This window comes from Geotrypetes seraphini, chromosome 1 (assembly GCF_902459505.1).
Source record: "Geotrypetes seraphini chromosome 1, aGeoSer1.1, whole genome shotgun sequence".
Lineage (NCBI taxonomy): Eukaryota > Metazoa > Chordata > Amphibia > Gymnophiona > Dermophiidae > Geotrypetes > Geotrypetes seraphini.
In genome coordinates this window covers 74502484-74523233 of record NC_047084.1, presented here as the reverse complement: position 1 = coordinate 74523233, position 20750 = coordinate 74502484, and the positions used below count along the sequence as shown (strand labels likewise).

The 20750-nt window shown below is 47.2% G+C and overlaps 1 protein-coding gene across 1 annotated transcript in view; it reads right to left on the bottom strand.

The window, feature by feature from the left end:
- Positions 1-18540, bottom strand: part of GOLPH3 (golgi phosphoprotein 3) — an 88688-nt gene extending 70148 nt beyond the window's left edge. The window contains exon 1 of the mRNA XM_033933392.1: positions 17989-18540. Coding sequence (XP_033789283.1) covers positions 17989-18201 — 213 coding nt within the window. The 5' untranslated portion in view covers positions 18202-18540. The remainder of the gene's footprint in view (positions 1-17988) is intronic.
- Positions 18541-20750: the final 2210 nt, after the last annotated feature.

Below are 20750 nucleotides of genomic sequence, written 5' to 3'. Positions count from 1 at the left end.
AGAACCCCTGAGTGCGAAGACCCTCCAGATGAGCCCCCCAGGCATAGTTCGAAGAATCGGTCGTGAGAACTTTCTGGTGGGGAGGAGAGTGAAACAGCAAACCTCTGGATAGATTCGAAGAGGTCATCCACCAGAGAAGAGACTGCCGTAGAGCAGGAGTGACTACAATGTGATGGGACAACGGGTCGGACACCTGAGTCCACTGAGATGCCAGGGTCCATTGAGGAATTCTGAGATGTAGTCTGGCAAAAGGCGTCACATGAACTGTAGATGCCATGTGGCCCAAGAGGACCATCATGTGTCTCGCTGAGATGGATTGGCGAGAAGACACCGACTGGCAGAGTAGAAGGAGAGCATCCATGCGTTGAGGAGGAAGGAATGCTCGAAGTTGAATGGTGTCCAGGACAGCCCCGATAAAGGGGAGAGACTGGGTGGGCTGAAGATGTGACTTGGGAAAGTTGATCTCGAAGCCCAAGCTCTGCAGGAAACAAATTGTAGTCAAGGTCGCCGAAATGACCTCTGGAGCCGACGGTGCCTTGATGAGCCAGTCGTCGAGGTATGGAAACACCTGAAGACCCATGTTCCGGAGTGCAGCGGCCACCACCACCAGACACTTCGTGAAGACTCTGGGAGACGAGGAAAGGCCGAATGGAAGCACTCGATACTGCAGATGTAGATTTCCCACCCGAAATCTGAGGAACTTGCGGGAGGCCAGATGAATAGGGATGTGAGTGTAGGCCTCCTTGAGGTCCAGAGAGCATAACCAATCGTTCTGCTCGAGGAGGGGATAGAGAGAAGCAAGGGTTAGCATACGGAACCGCTCCTTGACCAAAAACTTGTTGAGGACTCGAAGGTCCAAAATGGGACGCAGATCGCCCGTCTTCTTCGGGACCAGGAAGTACCGGGAGTAAAACCCCCGGTTTTGCTGATCTAATGGAACCGGCTCGACGGCCCGAAGCCGAAGCAGAGCCTGAGCCTCCTGGAGGAGAAGAGCGGTCTGCGTCAAGTTGGAAGGATACTCTCTTGGCGGGTGGTCCGGGGGGACCCGTTGGAAATGAAGAGAGTATCCCTCTCTTACGATGGTAAGGACCCAAAGGTCCGTGGTGATTGTCTCCCATCGATGACAAAAATGATGGAGACGACCCCCAATGGGAAAAACGGGGGGGAGACAGAACGAGGTCGGTTATGCTCCCTGGAAGAGAGTCAAAAAGGCTGAGTAGCCTTGGGTGCAGCCGGCATCTGAGGCTTCTGCTGAGGCTTCTGGGGAGGCTGTCTCTTCGCAGGTTGTCTCGCAGGAGGAGCTTGCCTCGGCTGATAACGCCGCTGGTAAATCAAAGGCGGCCTAGTGGGTCGAGACTGTTGAGGCTTGGGTTTAGGTCGTAGGATAGACTGGAAGGACTTCTCATGATCCGAAAGCATCTTAGTAACAGTCTCGATAGACTCATCAAACAGATCCGCCCCCGCACAAGGCACATTTGCAAGTCTGTCTTGGAGGTTTGGATCCATATCAATCGTACGAAGCCATGCCAGGCGACGCATGGCTACCGAACAGGCAGCAGCACGTGCCGAGAGCTCGAAGGCATCGTAGGAGGATTGCATCAGCTGGAGGCGTAACTGGGAAAGGGTCGCCACCACCTCTTCAAACTCGTATCGAGCCTGAGCATCGATGAAAGGTATGAACTTGCGGAGCACCGGCAAGAAGAAGTCCAAATATGAAGAAAAGAAGAAATTGTAATTGAGCACTCGAGACGCCATCATAGAGTTCTGGTAGATACGTCTACCAAACTTATCCATCGTCCTCCCTTCTCGGCCTGGTGGTACTGAGGCATAAACCTGGGAGGGATGAGACCGTTTGAGGGAGGACTCGACCAGAAGGGACTGATGAGATAGTTGCGCCCCCTCAAACCCTTTGTGGTGGACGATGCGGTATCGAGCATCCAACTTACTGGGAACTGCAGGGATGGAATATGGTGTTTCAAAACAGCGCATGAAAGTCTGGTCAAGCAGTTTATGCAGAGGAAGCCGGAGCGTCTCCGCCGGAGGGTGAGGCAAATGCATGGTGTCCAGATACTCCTTGGAATATCGAGAACCAGTGTCCAAAGTTACATCCAAGTCATCCGCCATTTGTCGGAGGAAGAAAGAAAAGGACAGTTGGTCCGCCAGCGCCGGCCGGCGAGACGGACTAGAAGAAGTGGAAGCCTCCGGGTCCAGAGAGAGCTGGGAGCGGCAAGGAGAATAGGAGGTAGATGGTTCCTCATACTCCGGTCCCTCAGGCGGGGATAAATCCGAGGAGGAGTATCCCATACGCTGCATCTTCTTTTGCGGAGACACCTCCGAATGACGCGAGGAGTGTCGAGATGAGTGTCGAGATCGATGCCCCTCCCGGTGTCGGGATGGGGAACGAGACCTCCTGTGCATCGCCCGGTCCCCCGAAGCCTCCAAGGAATGGATGGGACTAGATGCAGTGGATCGTAGAGGTGGCAAGGATGCGGATTCACGCGATGCCACCCAGGCCTGGTATGGAGTGCGGAAGAACTCTTCCTGCGATGCTGTATGCCCAGGACTCCGATTATCAGGGGCTGACATAGTACTCTGATGTCTAGGAGGCGTGATGGGCTCCAAAGGCGGCATATCACTAAAGGAAGCCCGCCTCGAGGCTCCCGCCGCCCTCTGCCGATCCTCCTCGTCGAGAAGTGAGATCGAACGACGAGGAGGAGGGGGAGGGGGCGGTCTGCCCCCCGGGACCGGGAGGTCACCCTGAATGGAGGCGATAAGCCGGGGTCCCATAGACTGCATAAGCTCGACAAACTGAGCTTCCAGCAGGGATCGCAGCGAAGCCGATATGGAGGGATCTGCACTGAAAGGGGGTCCTCCAGCACGGTCTTCGCGCTCCTTTGCGGCCAAGTGCTTCTGCTTGCTAGCTTTAGGCACTTTGATGACCACCGGAGGGACAGTGGAAGGCGGTACCTGAGCCGAGGAGACGGGGACAGGCACCGGTGTCGAACTCGAGGCTGAAGTCGGAGTGAACGATGCCGGCTTCACAATGCCAGATGCAGGAGTCGTCGATGCAGGTTTCGCACGGACCGGCGAAACATCAGTAGAAGTGGAAGCAGACGGCTCCTTGGCAGTCTCCATCTTAAACATCGACTCCCAGAGCAAGCAGCGCCGTTTAAACGAGCGCGCAGTAAGCGTGGAACAAGGCCGGCACGATTTCGGAACGTGTTCTGGACCAAGACACTGAAGACAGCGTCGATGCGGGTCCGTCAACGAAATCGCACGCTGGCACTTGCTGCACTTTTTAAAACCGGTGATCGGCTGGGACATAGGCCAGAAAATCGTCGCCGCAAGGTCGAAGGCGCTGGGCCTAAGCCACGAGGCCAGCCCGGCCGAACCGCCGGAAGAAATAATTTTAACTTTTTTTTTTTTTTAAAGGAAAACTAAATTAAAGTTGAAATAAATCAAATAAACAAATAACGCGGTACAAAGAAGGCAAATTTTACTGAAATTCAGTCAGCGCAGATTGAAGTGAAACTTCTCAGCTCCGCGGAAAGAAAAGAACTGAGGAGACACGCCCGGTACATCGGGCGGGAAGGCACTGGCGCATGCGCGGTGCGGGCATCTCGAAACTTCTGAGTTTCTTCAAGCAAGACATGCTTGCAAGATGTCCGTATCGGGGCTCTGTCGGATGACATCACCTACTAGTGAGAATACCTGCCTGCTTGTCCTGGGATAATGAGCCTCCTGCCCTCCAGGTCAGAAACCATCCAAAACCGAGGAGCACTGAGTGAAAACACCCCCTGAAACATCCTCAGGCCGTTCAAGATAGGCCCCATGCCAGCAGAAAGCATATGAAATGAGAAGCAGCACTGGGGAGAAAACAAACCCGACAGCCGCAGCTTCGACACTATTGTAATGCGGCCAACACGAACAAACAGACCACCGCCAAAGTGGAGGAAAAAACAGCCTGGAGGAGAACCGTTCAAACGCTGTGGCACCGTGGACAGCGTACGAAAATAAGTGTACGGCTCCCGTGTGCGGGAAATAACCGTTCCTTCCATGCTCCGGTAAATACAAACCCAGAGCTCCCTCATCAAACATGCACTGCCCTGCCAACCTAGGCCGCCGCAAAACTGAAGTAAAAAACAGCTCGGGGAAAAAGTGCTTGAACGCTGCAGCACTGCCGACAGCGTTAAGAAAGAAGCGCGGGAAATAACCGCTCCTTCATGCTCCAGTAAACACATACCCGGAGCTCCCCACAGCCAACAGACACTCCTGTGCCGAAAGGAATTAGGCGTTGAACATCACCCAAAACCCAGCCTCACAACGTATGCGGCTAGAAATAAAATTGCTCACAGCAAAGTCACTCACCCGCAACGCCGGAACCCATAGAGGAAAGGCTCCCTCACAAACATACACCAGCGACCAACAAACCTGCAGCGAACAAGAAGCCTAACCAAAACATACTCACAATAAACTCTGAGTCAGGGCTTGCAGAGGACAGCAAGTGCCGGTTGAAGCTGGTTATTGCTGGTTGCTCAGCTCTAGCAGGGCAGACAATTGTATATATTCCCTGTGGTCTCTTTTTTTTTTTTCTTTATTAAGGGAAAGAAGAAAAATATACATACACATAGAGACCCAGTCAGACCCTCTATCACTGGAGGAAGGGTGAGGCAGGAACCTGGGGGGGCCCAGGTGTAACGCCTAAAGCCGGCACATTCAGCCAGACACCCCTGTCTCACTGAAGAGAAAACTTCAACAGGAGAAATAGAATGGCAGGCTCACTGAAGAGAAACCTCCACAGGAGAAATAAGGTTCCAGACATAGCCAGAATCCAGGAGCTAGTTGAATAGCGACTATCACCTCCTGGAGATACAGGAGGAGTGCTAGTCAATAGGACCACCTGTTAATCAGTTTCTCTATCTCCGCCTGCTGGTAGATGTGGGCTATCCCATTGGTCTCTGGATTCATCTGCTGCTGTTGCTAAGGAAAGTGAGACGGCATGGAGTTGGCTTGTGCAATTATTGGGAGGGAATCCGATGGTCACTGATCTCTTGCCTTTGCAGGGTAATCCGGCTTTTCTCCCGGATAGAGACTCTAGGGAGTACAGATTATGGGGAGCAAGAGGAATTTCAAGATTGGAACATATACTGAGAGATGAGGGGGAGCTATTGACCCGTGCAGAATTGTTAGCTAAGGTGGGAGAGACTTGGGGAGCGCAGTTTGCATGTATACAAGTGGAACATTTTGTGAGATCCTTTGACAGAGCACAGTTGAGTTTGCATTTGGGGGCTAGATTGAGAGAGTTGTTTTTTCAGGAGGAGGGGATGTCTCTTTCGGTGTCTAGTATTTATGCTATTTTACAAAAATTACAACCAGATAAGAACTATCAGAATATTTGGGATAAATGGGAGAAAGATTTGCAGCTTAATTTGAGTCATTGGGATGTTGCCCGTACTTTAAGAGCAACAACTGGGGTGACGTCGTGTACATTACATTACATTAGGGATTTCTATTCTGCCATTACCTTGCAGTTCAAGGCGGATTACAAAAGAATTATCCAAGATGTATTACAACAAGAACTTACAAAAAAAAAAAAAATTGGTCATTTTCAAAAAGAGTAAGAAATGGGTAAGGTTATTTGTTTGGGGTAGTTGGCTTTAGTGAGAGGTGGAGTTTGAGACTTGCGGTATTATTTCTTTTTTCAGAGTTTTCTTGAAGAGTATGGCCTTTATTTCTTTTCTAAAAGTCTTGTAGCCGAGGGATGCCGTCAGTAGATTGGCGATTTGGTTGTCTAGTTTGGCTGCTTGAGTGGCCAGGAGGCCATCATATAGTTTTTTCCGTTTGACCTCCTTAATTGGGGGATATGAGAATGGGGTGTGAGTTTTCCTATGTCTGGTTGCGGTGTTGTGGATTAGGTGGTTATTCAGTAGTTTGGACTGTCTCCGTTTAAAGTCTTAAATAGTAGGCAGTAGAATTTAAATTATATTCTTGCTGGGATCGGAAGCCAGTGTGATTGGAGATATGCTTCTGTAATGTGATCATGTTTCTTTAATGAGTAGATGAGTCTTAGTGCTGTGTTTTGGATAGTTTGTAGTTGTTTTGTATGGTTGTAGGGCATGGGAGGTAGAGGATATTACAGTAGTCAAGTAGGCCTAGTATTAAGGACTAAACTATGAGCTGGAATTGAGTTTTCTCGAAGAATTTCCGAACTTGTCTTAAGTTTCTCATGACTAAGAATGACTTTTGTATTGTTTTATTGATTTGCAGTTGCATGGTACAGCATCTGTCGATAGTTATTCCTAGCAGTTTTAGGGTGGTTTGTATGGGATAGTTGATTGCGTTGATTTCAATGTTGGTTATGGTTGGTATTTTGTTGTTTTCTAGGAGGATGAATTTCGTTTTATCTGGGTTCAATTTCAGTTTGTGATCTTTCATCCAGGTTGCTATTGATTTTAGTGTTTGGTATATTGTGTTCGTCATGGAGAGTTCAGGTTGATCGAAGGGTATGAGAATGGTAATGTCATCGGCATAGCTGTAGGAGGTTATGCCTTGTTTGTCCAGGTGAGAGCTGAGGGAGGCTGTATAGAGATTGAAGAGAGTCGGGGATAAAGGGGATCCTTGGGGAACTCCGCAGGGGTTTGACCAAGGTTCAGATTTTTGTTTGTCTGATTTTACTCTATAGGTTCTTGATTTAAGGAATCCTTCAAACCATGTGTATACTTTATCTGTGATACCTATTGTATCCAGGATTTGTAGTAGAATGTTATGGTCCACCAAGTCGAATGCAGCGGTACGGTCTAGTTGTATGAGCATCATTTTTTTCCCTGTGCTGAGATGTTGTCGTGTCCAAGAGAGATCCTAGTAGTGTTTCCGTACTGAAGTTGTTTCTGAAGCCGGATTGTGTGGGATGGGTTTTCTAGGTAATTGGAGAGGAATTTGGCAACTAGTCCTTCTATTATTTTGACGTAGAGTGGAATAAAGGTAATGGGTCTGTAGTTGGCTGTTTGGTCTATCGGTCCTTTGGGGTCTTTGAGGATCGGGGTGATGATGATTTCACTGAGGTTGGTAGGGTAGTGGCCATTTATTAGCGAGATTTGTATCCAGTTTAGAAGAAGAGCGCGGAATTTTGTGCTGGATGTTTTTAGGAGATATGGTGGACAGTTGTTGAGGTCACAGGATACATGGCTGTATTTTTTTGTAGTATTTGTTGAATTCAGGCCATTGTATGTTGGGGAATTGAGACCATATTCTATCTGATGCAGTAGAATCTCTATCTAAGGAGAGAATTGTGAATTCGTTAGGATAGGTAGAGGTGTCATTGAGGGTAGCTCTTGCATTGGTAATTTTATTTTGGAAGTGTTCTGCTAATAGAGTGGCTGGGGGGGTAGTATTGTTAGTGGTCAGGTAGGGTTTGGTGTCGGTTAGGGTTTTTAGAATTTGGAATAGTTTTTTGGTGTCTTGGGTTTCAGTGCCTATTAGGTTGGTGTAGTGTGCTTTTCTCTTGTCCCTTAATTGTGATTTGTATTGTTTGTTGATTTTTTTCCAGGCGGATTTTGTATGATCCGAGTTCGATTTTCTCCATTTTCTCTCTAGTCATCTACATTGTCTTTTGAGTTGTAGCAGTTTGGAATCAAACCATTTATCTGATCTCCTGCTGGGTCTGGATTTGGTTTGCAGTGGGGCTAAATCATCAAGGGTATTGGAGCAAAGTCTTTCCCAATGTAAGATGAAGCCCTCCGGGTTGTTTTCTAGAACAGTTTCATCTATTTTAGACCAGAATATGGAGGGTTCGATGTGTTTGCGTGAGGCGTATGTTACTTTATTGAGTTTTCTTATAGTTTTTTGTTGTTTTTGGTCCAGTTGATGTTGAAAGTGTAGGTGTAGTGGTCTGACCAGATGGATCTGGACCATGTTCCGTTAGATGTATGAATTTCTGTTAAGGATGGCTGGTGGGTCATGAAGGCTGCAATATCAAGTTGGTGGCCTTTTTCATGAGTTGTTTGTGGATTTAGCATTTGGAAGGATAAGGCTTTGAGAAATGAGAGAAAGTTGTCTACTTGTTTGGATGATTGATCATCTAGGTGTAGATTTAGGTCTCATATAAGAGAAACATATTATAAGGTTACATTACGTGCCTATTATACGCATACACAATTGTTTTATAGTGGAAGTCTTCCTACACCATTATGTCATAAATGTGGGAGGGTCATACTTTAGGTCATGCATTTTGGTTTTGTCCCATAATTCAGCACTTTTGGAAGCGAATAATAAATTATATGTCAAAGATAATTGGAAGATCTTTGCGCTGCTCTCCTTCCCTCTTTATTTTGGTTTGTCAGAAGCTTTTGGCCATTTGCTTAAGGGACATAAGGCACTGTGTAGGAAAATGAGTCTATTGGCTAGAAAATGTATACTTCAATATTGGACGATCCCTGACTCTCCGAGGTTTTGGCATTGGCGAAACCAATTACATCAGTTGGCCATTTGGGAAGCTAGAGATGCTGGATTTACTAGAAAGCGAAAGATGTTGTTTCTACAAACCTGGGATTCATATTTGCAAGATTTACATTCTAAGGGCCGTAGTGCGGTTTTAAGTTGGGTCTCTTAACTGGGCTTTTATTTAATTGATTGAAAATAATACTGTTATGTTTTGATAAGGTAGGGTAGAGAGTACCATTGGGTGGGGTGGGGAGGGTGTGGAGAGGGGCAGTACAGGTTATTGAAAGGTTCAAACACAGTCACATATAGATAAAGTGGGGGTTTATTAAAAATGGAATGTTTATTTTATTATGTATATTATTTTATTATATTTGATGCATTATTCTTGTAATCAGTGCCTTGATAATATATTTGTTGTATTTGATGATGTTTGCATCAATAAAACCGTTTGAATCTAATGGGAGCATAGGAACAGGGATAAAAAGGGGATTTCTGCATTGGGGTGGTATATGGACACAAAAGGGTAATGGTAGACATGGAAGAGTATATGGACACAGAGAGAAGATGGCTAGACATGGGGGAGAATAAGAACGCACAAGGAAGATGCTGGTCAGGGAGGCATAGGGATATAGAGGAGCGATACTATACACAGGGGGAGGAGATACTACTATTTATTATTTCTATAGCGTTGAAAGGTGTACCCAGCACTGTACATTTTAACATACAATAGACAGTCTCTGCTCAGAAGAGCTTACAATCTAATTTAGGCAGGACATTTCAGGGTTGGGGAGGTTATAGTGGGTATAGGTATCTGACAGCAGCAGGGTTGGGGAGATTATTATTATTATTTTCCTTTTATCTATTTCTTGTGTAATAAGTTGTACCCTCACTTCTTGCATTCTGCAATTTGCTGATTGTCCATCCCTGCCTAGAAGTCATCTGACTATGGCGGTATAGAAGAATAAAGTTATTATTATTATAGTGGGTATCATAGAATGGTAAGCTAATGAAGGCATGGAGATGGGCACAGGGAAAATACTAGAAAGGGACGTATAGGAGACAGAGAAGAGAGATGCTGAACATGAGGAACAATACATACATAGAGATAAAAGATAGATAGTGAGCATGAAGAAAGAAGAAATATCAAAACTGTCTGAAGACCTTGGCAAGTGAGTTAAGATAAAACAAAAGAAAACAGAGACAAGCACCTGAGACCAACATGATTTGAAGAATAAAATGATGAGACAAAAGGTAGAAAAAAATAAATTTTCTATTTTGTGATTAAAATATATTAGATTTGAAATATGTATCCTGCTAGAGCTGATGTTAGACATAACTGGGGACTGCAAAGTCCAGGCCATGCTTCTTTAGCGTCCAGCTGGCTTAGAGCTCTCTCTGACCAGTGGCCAGTTGCCCTAGTTGCACTCCCCTAACACTATTCCTGTCATGGGGGACTTCGGTATTTTGTTAGCGTGATTTTTCTGTGTAGCATTCTGTAGTAATTTGGCTTATTCAGTTTTCTTGATAGTGGAGGGGATATTTGTGAAGGGGAGGGGAGACAGGGAGATTCCTGCTCTGTATTATTTGTGTTTATAAAATGACAATTGTACAGATATTTTATTAAAGTATAAAAAGAAATAATAAAAGTTCAATATAAAATCATAATTATTCGAGGCTTGTGGATGGGATCAGATGGTTTGCGGGGACCAAGCTTGTGGGGATAGGGACAAATCTTTCCCCCGTGTCATTCTCTAATGCATATATTGACATGTAAAATGAAGTAAACTTTTAATTATTCAAATAGTTTTAACATTTTGTGTATTCACTTAATTATTTCAGAAGATACTTCAGGGAGAGAAAAGAGCTCTGAATAGCTGAAAGAGAATATTTTTCTTCACATCACTCCCCCCCAGAAGGCTACGGTGGTGTTGATAAGAGTGCATGGCAGCAACAAATACATGAGGGGAAAATATCTATATAGATAGATATACACACACATATACAGTATATACTTTTGAATTTCACTTAGAGGAAGATAAACAGGGCAGGACCATGGGGCTTAAAGTGACTGGAACCAAAACCTAGAAAGCACAGTTACTTACCATAACAGGTGTTATCCAGGGACAGCAGGCAGATATTCTCTACATGTGGGTGACATCATCAACGGAGCCCCGAGCGGACAGTCTTGCAAGCAAACTTGCTTTTAGATCTTCAAGCTTGCGAGTGTACCGCGCATATGCCTTCCCGCCCGAGTCAGGGCATGTGTCTCCTCAGCGTGGCCTCAGATAGCTAGCAAAGAAGCCAACCCGGGGAGGTGGGTGAGTTGCGAGAATATCTGCTTGTTGTCCCTGGATAACACCTGTTATGGTAAGTAACTGTGCTTTATCCCAGGACAAGCAGGCAGCATATTCTCTACATGTGGGTAACCTCCAAGCTAACCAATAGGGACGGTGGGATATTTGGCAAATTAGGAGAACAGATTACGCAAAACTGACCGTCCAAACTGGCTGTCCTGTCTGGAAAAGGTATCTAGAAATTTTGAGAAGTGAAGGTATGAACCGAGGATCAAGTGGCAGCCTTACAAATTTCCTCAATAGGAGTTGATCCGAGGAAAGCTACAGATGCCGCCATAGCTCTGACCTTATGCACCGTGACCCGACCCTGCAGAGGGAGATCAGCCTGAGCGTAGCAGAAAGAGATACAAGCAGCCAACCAGTTGGATAAGGTTCGCTTAGACACGGGATGCCCCAACCGATTCGGATCAAAGGATATGAAGAGTTGATGAGCCTGAGTACGTTGCAAGTAGAAAGCCAACACATGCTTACAGTCCAAAGTGTGAAGCGCCACTTCTCCAGGGTGAGAATGAGGCTTAGGAAAAAACACTGGAAGAACAATGGATTGGTTGAGGTGGAAATCTGAAACCACCTTAGGCAAGAATTTAGGACGAGTACCAAGGACCGCCTTATCATGATGAAAAACGGTGAAAGGTGTATCCACAACCAAAGCTTGCAGCTCACTGACCCTGAAATCAGATGTGAAAGCAATAAGAAACACTACCTTCCAAGTGAGGTACTTCAAATGAGCATGGTCAATCGGCCCAAAGGGAGGTTTCATCAACTGAGAAAGGATAACATTGAGATCCCAAACCACAGGAGATTTGAGTGGAGATGAACATTGAAAAGACCCTTCATAAATCGGCAAACCACTGGATGCAGAGAGCGGTTTCCCCTCAAGCGGCTGATGAAAAGCAGCAATGACACTGAGGTGTACTCGAAAAGAAGTTGATTGGAACCCAGACCGGGATAAGTGCAGCAGATAGTCCAGGATGGACGACAAGGAGGCAGACTGCGGCTCCAAGAGGAACGTAGCGCTCCAAGAGGAAAATCTGGTCCACTTCTGAGAATAACACTGGTGAATGGACCGCTTTCTAGAAGCCTCGAGATCATCCCGAACAGACCTGAGAGAAATTGAAACGAGGCAATCAGGTGACGAGGTACCAAGCTGTCAAGAGTAGAGACTGCAGATTGGGATGAAGAAGAGAGCCTTGACTCTGAGACAGAAGAGAAGGAAAAACTGCAAGAAGCAGAGGTTCCCTGACACTGAGGAGCTATCAGAATCATGGTGGCGTGGACAGGCTTGAGCATACAGAGAGTCTTCAAAATCAGAGGGAATGGAGGGAACACGTAGAGAAACAGGCCCGTCCAGTCCAGAAGGAAAGCATCCGCCTCGAGCCAGTGAGGAGAATAAATCCTGGAGCAGAACCGAGGCAACTTGTGGTTGAGGGGGGATGCAAACAGATCCACTTGCGGAGTCCCCCACTGAGCAAATAACTGACGCAGGGTCGATGAATGGAGGGACCATTCGTGAGGTTGTAAAAGGCGACTCAGCTTGTCGCCAAGCAGTTTTGCTGGCCCTGAATGTAGACTGCTCTGAGAAAGATGTTGTGACTGATCGCCCATTCCCAAAGCCTCAGAGCTTCTTGGCAAAGAGACAGGGAACCCGTACCCCCGTTTGTTGACATAGAACAAGAACCACGTGGTTGCGAAGCAGATGAAAAAAAGCCTTGAGAGCATTGAAAATGGCTCGAAGCTCCAACAGATTGATGTGACAGCACCTCTCCTCCCTGGACCATGGCTCTTGAGTTCGGAGGCCATCCAGGTGAGCCCCCTAAGCAACCACTACCAGACACTTCATGAACACCCTCAGTGAAGATGCGAGTCCGAAGGGGAGAACATGATACTGCAGATGGTGATTCCCCACCCGAAATCTCAAGAATTGGCGAGAGGCCGGATGAATCGGGATGTGCGTGTAGGCCTCTTTGAGATTCAGGAAGCATAACCAGTTCCCCGCATCCATCAGGGGGTACAAAGTCGGCAGAGAGCATGCAAAACTTTTCTTTGACCAGACATTTGTTGAGAGCCCTCAGGTCCAGGATGGGATGCAAATCCACGGTCTTCTTGGGAACCAGAAAAAAATGGGAATAAAACTCCGAGTTGTGCTGGCACACATGGACCTCCTCGACAGCCCGGAGATGGAGGAGAGCCTGAGCCTCCTGAAGCAGAAGGGGAGGTTGCGACCCGTCGAAAGGAAACTCTCTTAGGGGCTGATCTGGAGGCACCTGTCGGAAGTGAAGACAATACCCCTCCCGAATTATGGTGAGAACCCAGGAGTTGGTTGTTATCATCTTTCACTGATGATAAAATGGCAGTGTTGACCCCTGATGGGTGGGGGGGGGGGGGGAAGACTGATGGACAAAGGGCACTGGCGTGCTCTGACTGGAATTGTCAAAAAGATGGCGCTGGCTTCGCCGCCGCAGGCGTCTGAGGTTTAGAGGGATGCTGCTGCTGCTGCTGAGGCCGCTGAGGAGGCGGACGGGAGAGAGCCAGGGTGGACATCTGCGGGTAGCAACGTGGAGGAAGCTTATACTGCTTAGCATGGAGGGCTCGCACCTTGGGCCGCACCAGGGAGGCCAAGGACCGCTCGTGCTCCGAAAGGCATTTCGTAGCCGCCTCTATCGAGTTGTCAAAGAGTTTGTTCCCCACACAAGGAAGATTTGCCAAGCGGTCCTGCAAACTGGAGTCCATGTCCACGATGCGCAGCCAGGCCAAGCGATGCATCGCCACCGCAAAGGCCGTGACCCAAGATGACAGCTCAAAGGCTTCGTAAGCGGCCTGGAGCATATAGAGACGGATTTGGGATAATGTCTCCAGAAGTTGACAGAACTCCAACTTACGACGAGTGGGCAAGTCAGCAAGGAAAGACTGAAGAACCTTCAGGCAGTGCTTGAGATAGGAGGTGAAAGTAAAGTTATAATTAAGGACACGGTTCGCCATAATTGAATTCTGGTAGAGCCGGTGACCGAATTTGTCCATCGTCCGCCCCTCCCTGCCCGGGGGGACGGCAGCGTAAACCCTCGAGGGGTTAGATTTTTTCAGCAAGGATTCCACAACCAAGGACTGTTGGGAAAGCTGCACCTTCTCAAAGCCCTTACACGGAACCGTGCGGTAGCGAGATTCCAGCTTGGAAGGGATGGCAGGAATGGCATAAGAGGTCTCCAGATTCCAGAAGAATGTCTGTTTCAGAACCTGATTTAGAGGATGACGCAAAGACTCCCTAGGAGGATGAGGGAGCTCCAACTCATCCAAATATACTCCTAGGTGTACCGGGATTCAGACTGGAGGTCCAGCTGAAGAGCCTTACCCATGTCAGAGACAAACCTCGCAAAGGAGGAGGTCTGAGTAGAAGAAAAGACCTCGTGCAGCGAGGAAGACCCAGAGCATTGAGCCACCGAAAAGGGGACGCTTCCCTAGAATACATAATTGGCAAGTCAGAGTCCTGCGAAAAGGACAACGATGAAGTCCTGCTCCAAAGCCCCGGGGAGGTCAAATAGCGCCAGTGTTGCACCCTACCGGGGGAAGAGCCAGGGGTCCAAGGAACCGGAGAAGAGACCAACTGCCTCGATGACTTCGAGGGAGGGGTCCTTGACCTCGAACTGCTACGTCCCGGAGAGAGAGATGGAGGGCCATCCTCGAGAAGGAGGGGCGTCTCGACCGCGCCAAGGTCTCGAGAACCGCTGGGTAGGAGATCTACCCCGCCGAGGTGAGTCCCTTGGTTGCTTCAAGGGCGGGAGCCTCGAGGACGAAGCGGACTTCGTCAGGTGCTTCGAACGAGGCCCACGGGTCGGAGATCCAAGCCTCGAAGCAGGAGGGGAAGAATCACTAGAAGATAGCCGGCGAGACTAACGAGACCGTCCCCGAGGGACCGCGAGCGGACGCTCAGGCTGGCCTGCTGAGAGCAGGGTTGAGGCAGGGGCAAGCTGGCTCAAGGTGGAGGAAAGCTGAGTCTTCAGGATAGCCTTCAACATGTCCTCGAACATTGGCACCGAGACCATGGAAGCAGGTCGTACGGGTGCAGCAGTGCGCTCCAACAAGGGCAACCTTGAAGAAGAGTAATCCCGTTATGTGGAGGCATGCTTGGATGAAGGTCTCAATGGGGCATGGAGCACCGCACCCCCTTGAGACCCCAAGGAAGGCTTCTTCGCTAGGGAACCTGAGGATGGAAGAGGAGACTTACCCGAAGCCACAGGTCTCGACGAAGCATCCCCCAAAGTTCTAGCGGAGGAAGTCGACTTTGACAAGACCAAGGCCGAAGCCGAGGCTGCACAGCCTGAGGGATCCATGGCCCCAAAAAGTGCGAGGATCTTTGCCTGCCTTCTACGATGCGCTCGCGGTTGAAGGGTAGCACAGGGCGGGCAGGACTCAACCTGGTGATCGGCCCCGAGGCACTCAATGCACCAACGATGGGGGTCAGTAATAGAGATAACCCGACCGCACTGAGTGCACTTTTTAAATCCAGTAACAGGCTGGGACATAAGTCCAAACCACCGCCGCAGTCGCGCGAGGTAAGTTGGTCTAGCCGGACCCGGGGCCCGGGTCAACGACAAATGAAATGAAGAGGGAAAAATATAAGTGGGGTTTTTTTTGTAGGAAATGCACTGCACAGCGACTCACTCAATTCAAAACAAAAAAGAAGCAAGCCACGGTGCAAGAGGCACTCCGATCGCGCAGAACAGAGTACGGTCCAGGGATTCAAACAGGGATTGGACGGATTCCTGACGGATAAAGGGATCGTGGGATACTGAGGGAGGAGCTGGGATGTAACACAAGTATAGAATGTTAACCAGGTAATGAGTATAAACCAACCAGGTCGTGCATGCGCAAGACTGGAGGGCTAGGACTTCGATAGGAAGGCAGGACTTAAACGAGATACCAAGGTGGCAAGGGAGCCCCTTCTAGTGATTCAGACAAGTCGTGACCTGTTTGGGCCGCCGCGGGAGCGGACTGCTGGGCAGGATGGATCTATGGTCTGACCGGCAGAGGCACTGCTTATGTTCTTATGTTCTTAGGGCTTCTGGCTCTGCGGAAAATGAACTGAGGCTACGCTGAGGAGACGCACACCCTGACTCAGGCGGGAAGGCGCACATGCGTGGTACACTCGCAAGCTTGAAGATCTTCAAGCAACTCTGCTTGTGAGACTGTCCGCTCAGGGCTCCGTTGATGACATCACCCACATGTAGAGAATATGCTGCCTGCTTATCCTGGGATAAGACTGGCTACCATCAACTTTACCTAAGGGAAATGACTAGCAACATAGGTATGGCAGAAGTCATACTGCACATTTATTTCTTGCAGGTGGGAGGGGGTCTTTACAAAAATCAGCTTCAGCAAGCAATTGTGAACCTAGAAGCAGAGCTTTGTTATTAGTAATTGCTATGAGTCCCCACCCCAATCATGAAAGATGTATGGTGACAGAATAAGGATTATTAATACCAGTGGCAAAACTGAAAATAGAGGGTTGTAGAATATGGTACTTTAAAAAATTTTGTGCTCCACTGGATTGTTGCTATATTGAAAGTATACATTGCCTCAGTTATACAACTGCAACCCAATTTTCATGGAACTGGGATTAGGAGCAATGGTTACATGCTTGACATCCCAGTGCTCCTTTATAAAAAACTGTGTCATGCAGACAGATTTGATTTTCACCTCAAGTATTCCACTACTTGACTAGGGCTGAGGAAACATGAACTGCTAGGTCAAGTATCACCTCCCTACAGAGATGGGACTTTTCTTCAGAATAACTCATCAGATGCTTAAAATTTTTCTGATTGAGAATTACTTTTTCTTAGATCCCACCTTAATGTTATTAGTAGGTGTTCATTTATCAACTTATTTGATCATTTATTACCTGTCTACAATCTAAGCTGAGTGATATAACACCAGGAACACATAACAAAACCACGGAAAAACATAAGAAATATCAATTAATTTCAACATAATAGTCTACATTTTCATTGAATAAAAACTTGCTTAAAAATGTGCCTTCACTGTGTTCTGGATAAAATGGCATGTTCATGCTATGGCTTTATTCAACTGTCTTAAACAGAAGTACCAACCAATTCCGCAGAACATGAAGGGGAAACCAAAAACAAAGACAGAATTGCAGAGACAATGTTCTTGATATAAAAGTTTTAATGATTCTTCACAAATTAAAAGCAATGCAGTAACACACGGTTATAATCACCTTATTCTGGGGGTCCTATGAAAACGTCCTATGAGCTGTTTGTTTATATATGAATGTACAAAAAGAGACTTAAATGTCCAAAATATGAGTGAATGGTGAACTTGAGAAAATGGAATGAATGAAAAATCACCAGATATTTTTCATGAAAATTTGAAGTGAAGAAATGAAGACTACTAATTATGGAAAGATTGAATCTTTTGTTTTTTTCCTTTCTTTTAATATTTTATACATGAAACTTTTTGTAAACCGTCTTGGAAAAAAACTGTATAGAAGTTTTAAAAATAAAATCTTTTCTGCAGATACCAAAATCTTCATCAAGCACTGAGTAATTTAATCAAACTTAATAAACTTTCTACAGCAGTACTTCCCAAACCGTGGGGGTCAACCACAGTTGCAAAAAAACAACTCAGCTGGAGGCTACAGCAATATCAGAGATGAGGCTACCTGTATAAAGTAACATTGTCTGAGATCGGTAGAATGGAACCGTACTACTCTTTAGGATTCTGCCAGGTACTTGTGACCTGGATTAATCATTACTGGAAGCAGGATACTAGCCTAAATAAATCTTTAGTCTGACCCAGTACGGTTGCTCTTAAGTAAATATTTTTCCCTAAAAGGCATTAGTGTTAGAAAAACAAACCTACCATCTAAAAGAAATTAAGCAAGCCTGAAGCCATAGAATTACATAAAGTTGGTACCCGTGGAGCAACTTAATAGTGTATAAAATGACAATATAGGTTGCACTGTCACCCCAACCTGAGAAATCGCACTTATGCTCTAGGGATTTGCTAGAGAAATCCCAGATTCTGTCCTATGACTCCACGGCCCTCTTACCTAGCTACACTAGCCCAGAGAGCAGCCTCTTACCCCGTCCCCAATTCACATCCCGTGAGGCGACAAGGCTCTCCGGTTCCCCCAGGCTGCAAATAATGGGGGGTGGGGAGAGAGTCAGCGCCGTGTCCGCACCTCTCTGTCCTTGAGCCCGAGCAGCAACACCTCCTCCATGAGCGTAAGCCGCGTCTCCTTCGAGTCTCCCTTCTCGTCGTCACCCGGCTCGTCTCGGCGGCCTTCCTCCTCGTCGCCCTCGGCCACCTTGTCCTTGTCGGCAGCCGCCGCGCTGCGCGAGGCCTCGGTGCGGCGCTGTACCAGGCCCGAGCTCCGCTGGGTCAGGGACGTCATCCTGCTCCTTCCGCCGCTGCCCTGCTCCGCTCGCTCTTACAGGGCTCCGCGGCGGGGAACCGGCAAGGAGGGCGGCAGCACGGCAACGACCGCAGCAATAGTGGCGGGAGAGAAAACGCAAGGGGGGAAGGAAGTGAGGGAACACACGGGGGGAGGGGGGGTAAACTAGCTACAGCTGACTGGGCCGAAGCGAGTCATGAACCCCCCTCAGGAAACACGAGGTCCGGCGCGTAGGCTGCGCTTCTGGAACAACCACAGCAGCTCCGTCGCTCTCCGGAACGGCCGAGCGTTCTCCAATATGGCGTCGGCCACTGACGTCACCGGAGGATGTGGCAGTCGGGCGGAGGAAGGCTAGGAGGAGAGCGGAAGTGGCAGGACCCCAGTGGCTGGAGGGAGCAGGAAGGGAAAGTACCTGGTGGTGGCACCTGGGGAACTCGATAAGTGTCACACACATGCGCCTACACAAAGTGCACCTGAGTACACCTGGGTCACGACTGCTCCTACTCTATGCTTCGTGTGCGCTTATAGGCATACGAGAAAACTTTAGCACTTCCACGGTTTTGCATTGTTAAAACCCAAACCATACTTACTTCTGATTTTAGGACGGAAAACTAGGTAAAGAGGCAGCTAATTTTGAGTCAACATAAACGCCAGGTGCAGGGTAGCATTAAAGAATAACGAAAGTAGATATACAGCCAGTGGCTTTTTTTTTTTTTTTTTACAGTGAATCGTTTTTCACATATCGGATTGACTGTTTTTCATACAACTAGTGGCATACCTAGCATATGTGTCACCTGGGGCCCATCATTTTTTTTTTTACACCCCCTATCTGTATGAACAACATGATTTTTAGTAACAAGCCACAGGTCACACATGAATACCTAGGAACAGGCAGCATCTTACATAAACATTACATTACATTACATTACATTAACCCATTGTAAAACTAAACAAGCAGACTAGTACAGATCAATCCTACACAGTCAGATTTGTAATAGAGTAGACACCGAAGAGGGAGTGGAGAATATGAAAAAGGATCTGCAAAAGTTAGAGGAATGGTCTAATGCCTGGCAACTAAAATTCAATGCAGAGTAATGCATTTGGGGATTAATAATAGGAAGGAACCGTATATGCTGGGAGGAGAGAAACTGATATGCACGGACGGGGAGAGGGACCTTGGGGTGATAGTGTCCGAAGATCTAAAGGCGAAAAAACAGTGTGACAAGGCAGTGGCTGCTGCCAGAAGGATTCTGGGCTGTATAAAGAGAGGCGTAGTCAGTAGAAGGAAGAAGGTGTTGATGCCCCTGTACAGGTCATTGGTGAGGCCCCACTTGGAGTATTGTGTTCAGTTTTGGAGACCGTATCTGGCGAAAGACGTAAGAAGACTTGAGGCGGTCCAGAGGAGGGCGACGAAAATGATAGGAGGCTTGCGCCAGAAGACGTATGAGGAGAGACTGGAAGCCCTGAATATGTATACCTTAGAGGAAAGGAGAGACAGGGGAGATATGATTCAGACGTTCAAATACTTAAAGGGTATTAACGTAGAACAAAATATTTTCCAGAGAAAGGAAAATGGTAAAACCAGAGGACATAATTTGAGGTTGAGGGGTGGTAGATTCAGGGGCAATGTTAGGAAATTCTACTTTACGGAGAGGGTGGTGGATGCCTGGAATGCGCTCCCGAGAGAGGTGGTGGAGAGTAAAACTGTGACTGAGTTCAAAGAAGCGTGGGATGAACACAGAAGATTTAGAATCAGAAAATAATATTAAATATTGAACTAAGGCCAGTTACTGGGCAGACTTGCACGGTCTGTGTCTGTGTATGGCCGTTTGGTGGAGGATGGGCAGGGGAGGGCTTCAATGGCTGGGAGGGTGTAGATGGGCTGGAGTAAGTCTTAACAGAGATTTCGGCAGGTGGAACCCAAGCATAGTACTGGGTAAAGCTTTGGATTCTTGCCCAGAAATAGCTAAGAAGAAAAAAAAAAAAAATTTAAATTGAATCAGGTTGGGCAGACTGGATGGACCATTCGGGTCTTTATCTGCCGTCATCTACTATGTTACTAACAGAAAACCATGTCTTTTTGAGCACACAGAAAACACTTTCGCTTAGTATGTAATCACAAACTAACCCCTCCCCCTTTTACAAAACTAGTGTGGTTTTTAGCCACAGTGGTAACAGCTCAGATGCCAACGCTAAAAAACACTCTTCAGTTTTGTAAATGGGGAGATAGAATAAAAATAGGTAGACAAAGGTTAAACTGAAGCACCAAGAAGCTGGACTCTGCATACAATGCAACATCACAGAAACAGCAATGCATCTCACCTAAAAAGCAAAAAATAAATATATTTTTTTTCTACCATGTCTTCTCTGGTTTCTGCTTTCCTCAGCTTTTTGTCACTCTCTTCCTTTCATCCACTGTCTACCCTCTATTTGCCCCTTCTATATGACATCTTCTCTCTTTCTATTCCCGTTCTAGAAACTTTATGCATCCCCCTTCCATTTCTCCCTTCACCCCCATTAGTCTGGCATCCATTTTCTTCCCTTCCATC